This window comes from Phoca vitulina, unplaced genomic scaffold (assembly GCF_004348235.1).
Source record: "Phoca vitulina isolate PV1807 unplaced genomic scaffold, GSC_HSeal_1.0 scaffold35, whole genome shotgun sequence".
NCBI lineage: Eukaryota > Metazoa > Chordata > Mammalia > Carnivora > Phocidae > Phoca > Phoca vitulina.
Window position 1 is genome coordinate 12,067,045 of NW_022589738.1, and position 8,938 is coordinate 12,075,982.

An 8,938-nucleotide genomic window follows, 5' to 3' on the forward strand; every position below is an offset into this window, starting at 1 on the left:
AGTTGCGGCTGCTGCTGGTCCCTTTTCCCCGACGGCTAATAATAAACGAGTTCGTAGTTTCTGGGCCGCGGCCACTATCGATTCAGGGTTGGGGGTTCCGTTTGCAACCAGGGTGCATTTCGATCATCCCACTCCGGGAGCGTGTGCCTGGCCCACCCAAACCAGCAGGCCAGCCCGCCCTCTGGCCGGTCCGGACGCCGGCATCTTTACCCGCTCAGTGTCCGGCCCTCCCCCAACTGGCCTGCTCTGCTCTCGGGGCTGGCGGGGTGCGGCTGCTCCATCCCTCCTCTGCCCTGCCCTGCCCTGCCGGGCCCGGGCCGGCCCGGCCACGGCGCCCTCCCTCCGCCCGGGTATCAGGCGAGAGGCGGAGCTGGCCCGGCGCGCCCCGCCCTCGCTGTAGAAGGGGCCAGGAGAGTGTTACTCGCGGTCATCCCGGCCTGGGCCTTTTATCTTGGCGCTGCCGGGGAGGCGGGAGGAGGAGACACCGGGGGTGGCCCTTGAGCGCCGGCGACACCTTTCCAGGGCTCTATAAATTGAGCACCTGGGATGGGTAGGGGGCCGACGCCACCCCAGCAGCCCGCAGTCACAGTCCGGCCACTGACCGCAGCAGCGCCCGCAGGCAGCAGCCGCCGGCAGCGGGAACGCTGAGCTACCCAGCAGCAGGGGATCTCGAGGCGCAGCAGGAGGTGGGTGCCCCCGCCCCATCTCTGCCCGGTCAACGTGGGTGCTGGGACTCAGGCTTTTCCGAGGGAGACGGGGGCGGGGAGCACCCCTTCCTGCTCTCCGCGGCCTCGGCGGGCGAGGAGGTGGGACCGCGGGGCTGTGGGGGGCGGGGAGCGCCGGGTTGCGGGAGCCCGCGGGTCGCCGTCCCGGGGGAGCCGGCACCGGCGAGGGCGCTGTGCGCGGGCGGGGCCGCCGGGCACCCTCGCCGGGTGAGTAATCGTTTTCATTCCCGTCCCCCCAGCCAGGCCCGGGCTCGACCCGCGGACCACGCGCCGCCATCGCGAGCTTCCGGGCGCCCAAGCTCCGAGCAGCCGCGCGTCCCGCAGGGCCCCGCCGCGAGCGAGACGAGAGTTGGAGAGGGCGGAGCAGGAGCCGGGAATCCCGGCGCTCCGGCTCTAGCCAGGCCCCCGGCGCGGGCCTCGGAGAGCGCGTGAGGGCGGGCAGCCCGTCGCCCCAGCCGACCACCCCGTGCCCCTGCGTCCCGGTGCCCCGGCGCCCGCGCGGCCACCATGATGCAGATCTGCGACACCTACAACCAGAAGCACTCGCTCTTTAATGCCATGAACCGCTTCATCGGGGCGGTGAACAACATGGACCAGACGGTGATGGTGCCCAGCCTGCTGCGCGACGTGCCCCTGGCCGAGCCCGGGCTGGACAACGACGTCGGCGTGGAGGTGGGCGGCAGTGGCGGCTGCCTGGAGGAGCGCACGGCCCCGGCCCCCGGCCCGGGCAGCGCCAACGGCAGCTTTTTCGCGCCTTCCCGGGACATGTACAGCCACTACGTGCTGCTCAAGTCCATCCGCAACGACATCGAGTGGGGGGTCCTGCACCAGCCGCCGCCGCCGGCGGGGAGCGAGGAGGGCAACGCCTGGAAGTCCAAGGACATCCTGGTGGACCTGAGCCACCTAGAGGGCGCGGAAGCCGGCGAGGAGGACCTGGAACAGCAGTTCCACTACCACCTGCGCGGGCTGCACACTGTGCTCTCCAAACTCACGCGTAAAGCCAACATCCTCACCAACAGATACAAGCAGGAGATCGGCTTCAGCAATTGGGGCCACTGAGGCGGGACGCCCGCGGCTGCCCAGCACCCTTCCTGGCCCCATCTCTCACCCTCTTTCCCTCAAAGCTATTTTCTTTCTGGCTGTAGGGCGCGATGGGCGATGGGCGGACTGCAAAGTTGGCGGGCGGCGGGGGGGGGGGGGGGGGGGCGTACGTGCGGGGGGCGCGGCGGGGCTGCCTGGAGGAAGGGGCCTCTTTGCGAAGAGCAGAGGAAAGTGGTGGCGGGAGTCAGGGTTGGGGCCCCCTCCCCCTCTCCCGCAGTGGGGGTGGGGGCTGTGTTCTACGAGGGTGGGAATGGGACTGGGCTGACGCCCTGCATTCAGCCTGTGCCTTTCTTGGAGTTTCTTTTCTGTTCTTTCTGGAGGAGATGAGTCGAGAAGGGGCCATGCCGGGGCGCGGCGCTGGGTTGCCACACTTGGGAGCGGCGCCCGGAGCTGGGCGCTGGGGAAGGCGGGGCGCGCAGCCTTCTACAGCCCTGCCATTGGGCTGGTGGAGGCCGCAGCGTTGCTAGGATTGCATCAGTTTTCCTGTTGGCACTATTTCTTTTTGTAACAGTGGCCCTGTCTTAAAGTATTTCCAATCCCCTCCTTGCTCTGAAACTTCGTCGATTCCATTGTGATAAGCGCACAAACAGCACTGTCTGTCGGTAACCGGTACTACGAGATTAATGATTTTCTGTTACACTGTCTAGCTGTCCTGTGGCACCTCTACCCCAGCTCTTTCACGCCCTCCCTGCCCCCACCCCAGTGTGTGGAAGCTGGCGCCGTGCCAGCTCGGACGAAGCTTGCCACTCAGCCAGTGAAAATAATAATGTTATTATGAGAAAGTGGACTTATCCGAAATGGAACCAACTGACATTCTATCCGTGGTGTACATAGAATGATGAAGGGTTCCACTGTGTGTCATATGTCTTAAATTTATTTAAAACTTTTTTTAATCCAGATGTAGACTATATTCTAAAATTAAAAAAGGCAAATGTGTTAACGAGACCCGGCAAAAGTTTGTTGCTTTTTAATCTGTCCATGAATGGCCTAGCAAAGTGAAATAAAAATAAATTCAATTGCTCTTTTTTTTTTTTTTTAGCAAAAGAAAATGTTATTTCCTCTCTGGTATTTCAAAGTGGTGGATAATCATCTCCGTAAGGATCCGGGTTTGTTTGGGATGTAGCTACCAACGAGATTCACTACCAAGCTTTTTATTAGTAAGTCAGTACCCGGTAGGCCCACACACCTGAACAAAAATTCATAGATATCCAAAGTTATCTGGGAAGACACATATATTTTTCAACCCCCTTGGCCAGCTTTTCGCAGTGCTTGATCAACATTCTGAACTTTTTAAGAAGCCCAAGCACACATTGAAGTGTTTTTTGAGGCAGAAAAACTGATTGTAGAGGCAGAAATTTCACTTGGCTACCAAGAAGTGAAAAATCAGAAAAGAAACGCCAGCTAATACTAGTGCATGCACCTTGCAGGTCTTTACTTACAAGACTCTCAGGTGGATCTTAGGAGATACTGAAACGTGTGTGCCGGGGCCTCTCTCCCGAGTTCCCAGGGAAGTGCTAAGTTTTGTTAAGCAGTGCCCAGCAATGCTTCCGGTTTTTCGGTGAGCCAGCGTGCACCTGCGGATGTGCAGCTGTGGACGGCAGATCGAAGCCAAGCTGTAGCAGGGCCCTTGGGAACACTCCTTAGATGCCATCAGGAAGCTTTCCTGGGAGGGTGCTCTGCGTTTTCTTTCTTTCATTATTTGTTTAGGGGGAAGTAGTGTTGGATCAACTTCAGTTTTTAATCTTGAAGTCATGACACATCTCTCAGCTCCTAGGGTTTGAATTTAAAATACATATAATTTTGCAGTCCCCTAAATAAATAAATAAATAAATAGCAAAACGTTTTTTTGGTGGTGTGAGCAGCTCAAGTCTATTATCAGCTTTTAGCAGCAGTGAAAAAATAGGGAAGTGTCAAGACTGGGGTGTCTGCCTTTGCCATAGAAAGTTAATCATTGATATATAAAGATAAGGGGAACAACACCGAAAGTAAGATATACAGCCTCTTGCTTTGTATTCCCTTTAAAATAAAGTGCAAACAACAAAGAAGGGAAACGGGAGAAGCCACGCGGTGGAAAGAAACACCAAGACTTTGGAGCCAGAAAGTGGTGTGTTCAAATCCTCTTGTTACGACTTACTAACTAGGAGTATTCAACCATCCACGCTTGTTGCCACATTTGAAATTAGGCATAATAACTACAATGCTTTCTTCGTGGAGTTGCAGTGAGGATTACATGAGCTGACATATATAGAATGATGCTTGGAAGTTTCTTCAGGTGCTGCTGAAAAGGGGCCTTACAGGTTTCTCTCTTGCTCTAAATGTTGGTTCATGTCTCCGTTGACCCCCTTGCCTCTCTCCAGGAACATATGAAGCATGGAATGCATAATTTCAGTTACATCCTTGAAATAGCAGCTCAACTATTTCCGTCCTCAAAGTCTTAAGGGAGAACCTGAACTCAAAAGCAAAAGTCATAGTTTGAGCAGATAATTTGCAGGAGTTTTAGGAGATGCTGACTGCAAGTTGTTTTCAGGGTGTTCTCGTGGAATACAGAATACAGATAGCAAAACCTAAACGGTACGTGGTTACCAATTTTAACTGCATTTTGGGAAACATTCCTTCATGTAAGGTTATTTTTACACTTAAATAGTGATTCTGACCTAGGAGTAATAACAAGCACTGTTAAAGAGGATTGTTTTTTTTTTTTTTTTTTATGAACCAGTGAGGTTTCCCAGCCCCCAAAAGTACTAGCCCACAGATAGTAACTACTGTTTTATTCAAGATCAGTTTATGAGACAGAACAAGGGCAAATCATGAAAACTTTAAACATGTGGACTCTTGGATTGGTCTCTTAAAATTAATTATTAGTCTTCAAAATTTCAAGCTTAAAAATAAAATTTCAAGCTTTATGTAATTTCTGATCGAGGCTACATTGCTTTAATTAATGAGATAATTTAAACTTAAAGTTATTTATTTTTTTCTTTTAAGGTCGGGTCCGATTTTTTTTCTTTTTTTTTTTTTTTTTAAAGATTTTATTTATTTATTTGACAGAGAGAGAGACAACGAGAGAGGGAACACAAGCACGGGGAGTGGGAGAGGGAGAAGCAGGCTTCCCGCCGAGCAGGGAGCCCGATGCGGGGCTCGATCCCAGGACCCTGGGATCATGACCTGAGCCGAAGGCAGACGCTTAACGACCGAGCCACCCAGGCGCCCCTTTTTTCTTTTTTTTTTAAGTAACTCAGGGAAATTATAGAAGGCTGTTCCTGAGTTCCTCTAAACACTTTATTACATCTCCAGTTAGTTCATTTGGAACTGTGTAGACCTTTCAGACTGACCTGGTCAAACTTCTCATGTTATTTAAAACTTGGCTTAAAATCAGAGGTAAAGGGATGAGTGACTTTATTTTCAGAAGGTCTTTCCTGAGGAAGCTCAAAGTACTCGACAGATTTTACAAGTTGCAAAGACTGGGTGGCACCTCCCTCCAAGAGCTCTTAAGCTTGTGCCAAAGAGCTCACGGGTGCCTGAAGGTGCCCATCTCCGTGGAGGCTTGTGACCAAAGGGAAGGCACAGCTAGATGAACCAGGCAAAACGGAACAGCTTAGAATGGAATTGATTACCCTCCAGATATTTACATTTGATGCGATTTTCTACATCAAAACTGCACACCGAAGCCTTTGAGAAGGCCTGCTTTTGCCTCTAAAAAACAGCTTTCTGCTTTGCTCACATGGGGTTTTTCATGTTGTACATTTACACAGTGTTCCTTAGTGGTCTGGCCTCATTTACTCTTTCTCTGAACCTGAACTCAATTGTTAGAAAGCAGCTGGGACTATTATTGTTTGGACCGACTTGAAAACTAGCCCACTGTTAACAATTTTTTTAAAAAATGAAAGTTATTGTCGTTTGCATGTGCCCCATAGATTCCCCTTATTTGTAGTTGCCGAACAAAATTCACTGGGGCATTGTGCCTCCCCGCCCCCCCGCCTTCTCCCCTTAGTCTCTGGTTCTCCTTGCAAATTGGACACAGTTCTGGTGGACTGAGGCTTCAAATCTTAGAGTCTACCTTTTTCTAAAGGAAACTACCTTTTTATGGGACGCCTAGTACATTGATACCAATCATTACATCCTTGTTTGATTTATTTGGAAGAGTTTTGAATGAAATAATGACAGAGGGGATGTTTTCTCTAAAATTTTAGAGGCGATTTTTACCCCCAACAGATAAAAAAAATCTGGACCAGAAGTTCATAAAAACTTTAAGCATGTAGATTATTGGATTGGTCTCTTAAAATTCATTATTAGTCTTTTTTAAATTTCAAGCTTAAAAATAAAATAAAATAAAATAAAATTTCAAGCTTTATGTAGTTTCTGATCGAGGCTAAATTGCTTTAATTAGCGAGATAATTTAAATTTAAAGTTATTTATTTTTTTCTTTTAAGGTCGGGTCCGATTTTTTTTCTTTTTTTAGTAACTCAGGGAAATTTGAAGGGTGTTCTTGAGTTCCTCTAAACACTTTATTACATCTCCAGTTAGTTCATTTGGAACTGTGTAGAACTTTCTGGTAAGTGGTGGAGATAATGATAGTCTATTACCAATAACCATTTCTGTATCTGGAAGCCAATGCCATCCTTTGCCTTATGCATCGAGGGCTCCTTTCCTGGGTCCCCCACTTTCGAGGGCCCCCCATGATTCCTGTAAGGCCTTGTGACTCCCCTGGGGCAAGGAGTCCTCAGAGCCAAGGGAATGCCCAGAGCCTGTGCCCCTACTTCGAGACCACACTTGGGTACCTGGATCCCCAGAGTTCCTTGTCCAAATGTCCCTCACCTCCTTCGGGGGACTTCCTAGACATTGGCCCTGAGTTTATTCTCCCGGTGGTGGACATGCTTGGATGGTGGACAGAGCTTGGATGCAAACTGGGTTGTCCAGAGATTGAGCTTGGGGAGGAAGATAAGGGGATGGAGTGGAGATGGGAGGTCCCCTCTGGGTTTCAGGAGGGACAAAGGGTTTGAAAGTCTGCAGAAAGGAAATTAAGAGGTGAAAGCAGCTCAAGCCTTAGGATCTCTTCCAGCATTGGCAAATGAGGATTCTAGCATTTTCCTTTGTGTTTCCCACATTCCTCAGGAGCCTCCCTGCTCCACTGAAAGAATGTTATTTAATTAATGAAATGTTGGTTAAGGAGAAGGAAAACCACATCTGTACACAGAGCTTTTCCAGCTGCTTGCTATTCAGGGCTTGAATGGAGGTGATTATAGCAAATACCCAAACTGATAGGCCTTCTGCCTTCCGTAAAACCATGCAGATTTCGCCTCCTCGAGTTTTCTTTCATCTATTTGTTGTTGTTGTTGTTGTTTTAATTACTGAGTTGGCTGTTTTCTTGTTACTGTCAAAAGTCTTGGTCAAGTTAAAGCACAAAACTAATAGCTGTGTGCATCTGTCTAAACAAGGCCCGCTAAAACCACAACTGTCTCATCAGTCCTTCCTGTTTTGGCATTCTCTATATTAAGAGGAACGTTTTTGTTTTGCTTTTTTTTTTGTACCTTCCCATAATTTTTCTTCTATTTTTATTACTTCTTTGTCTATTGTTTCAGAATGCTTTGCCTAGCAGTTTTAAAATCTACCTACCTTCAATAACCCCAAACTGGTAAGAATTTTGATTGGAGAAAGTTTTTATCGTTTAGTTGAGACCGGGTTATTGAAGGTAACTTTCTGACCTTGAGCTGTCTAGAGAAAGCGCTTTGCGACACAGTAGATAAGACCGAGAAAATACTAGCAAAACACAGAGCCCAGTTCTTTATTTTAGCTAAATAAACAATGTTGGGGGTGGGGCGTTTTCGAGACTCTTCTTTTACTTTTGAATACCAGTCTTACTAGTGTTGATATGTGCACTTTTATCAACGAGCATTCAGTTAACAGGATGAAACCGAACATGATTCATTTGATGTTTTCAAAGGTAGGAACTAACTTTGTAGTTTTTTTTTTCCTTTTGAATACCACACTGCTGAGGTAAAGAATGTTGTAGCTTGTGGGTGAGCTCAATAGGGCCAATTAAAACCTGACTACTCTTCCACCATGTTGAAATACCTGACAGAACTTGCTGAGTCCTTGGATAATGGCTTTTTTTTTCTTCTTCTTCTTATTCTGAGCAGACATCTAATTGAGGAGATTTCCTGTTTGGTAGTCAAGCAAAGATGAAAACGAAAGTACCGCATTGTTGGTTCTGACCAAGGTATTTAAAATTTTCCAGTTTTTCACAATGTGATGTTAATTTTAAGCCCTGCTATTTTGTTAATGAAACGTGTGCGTTGTGAAAGAACACATATGTGTACCATAGGAGCCGAAGTATGTGCAGAATGCGAGGAGCGTAGCTAGCGTGTTTTGGTCATTCAAAACAAGGTGTAGTATTTTGTGACATCTAATTGACATTGCACCTTGTTAACTCATCGGTGCTTTGAGGGTATAATTTAGCTTCTGTTGTGAGAAGTACTTGCTGACACTTCCTTCATAGCTTAAATGTTTGGAGGGAAAGTGCCAGAAATTTAGATGTTTCACCCAAGTGTTGGGGGCTGGGAGGAATCTCGACACCCGCAGCCCTTTCCAACCAGTGCGTTTGGGAGCAGAGGAAAAGGCCTACGCCCTGGAGCCAGTTTAGCTTCAAGGAGAAAAAGGGAGGTGCTAAGACAAGCTGCCGAATTTCGTCTTTCCGAATTTACCAGATGTCACTCCTGGGTCGGCGTGATAAGGGCCGTGATGGAGAAAGACGAAGTGTGTTTCGGGACACTCCCACCCATTGGAGACCTGAGGAGCAGGGAAGTCACCCTTCTCTTCTTCTTTTGTTTTTTTTTAAAGATTTTATTTATTTATTTGACAGAGAGAGACACAGCGAGAGAGGGAACACAGGCAGGGGGAGTGGGGGAGGGAGAAGCAGGCTTCCCGCGGAGCAGCCCGATGCGGGGCTCGATCCCAGGATCCTGGGACCATGACCTGAGCCGAAGGCAGATGTTTAACCGACTGAGCCACCCAGGCGCCCCTAATCCTTCTCTTCTGATAGTGGGTTGATACCTTTTTCTCTGACTAGAGAGACAGCAGAGGCTAGGTTGAAGAGTATGAAATTGTCATTTTGTCCG

At 48.9% G+C, this 8,938-nt stretch overlaps 1 protein-coding gene across 2 annotated transcripts; it reads left to right on the forward strand.

The window, feature by feature from the left end:
- Nucleotides 1-391: 391 nt before the first annotated feature.
- Nucleotides 392-1,908, forward strand: MID1IP1 (MID1 interacting protein 1). 2 transcript variants are annotated; one of them, XM_032426536.1, is made up of 2 exons: nucleotides 392-686; nucleotides 965-1,908. In XM_032426536.1, the coding sequence occupies exon 2, from the start codon at nucleotides 1,233-1,235 to the stop codon at nucleotides 1,782-1,784; it is 552 nt and encodes a 183-aa protein (XP_032282427.1). In that variant the 5' UTR covers nucleotides 392-686; nucleotides 965-1,232; the 3' UTR covers nucleotides 1,785-1,908. The 2 variants fall into 2 exon arrangements, with proteins under 2 accessions (XP_032282427.1, XP_032282428.1); XM_032426537.1 differs by having other exon boundaries at nucleotides 969-1,908.
- The last annotated feature ends 7,030 nt before the right edge of the window (nucleotides 1,909-8,938 follow it).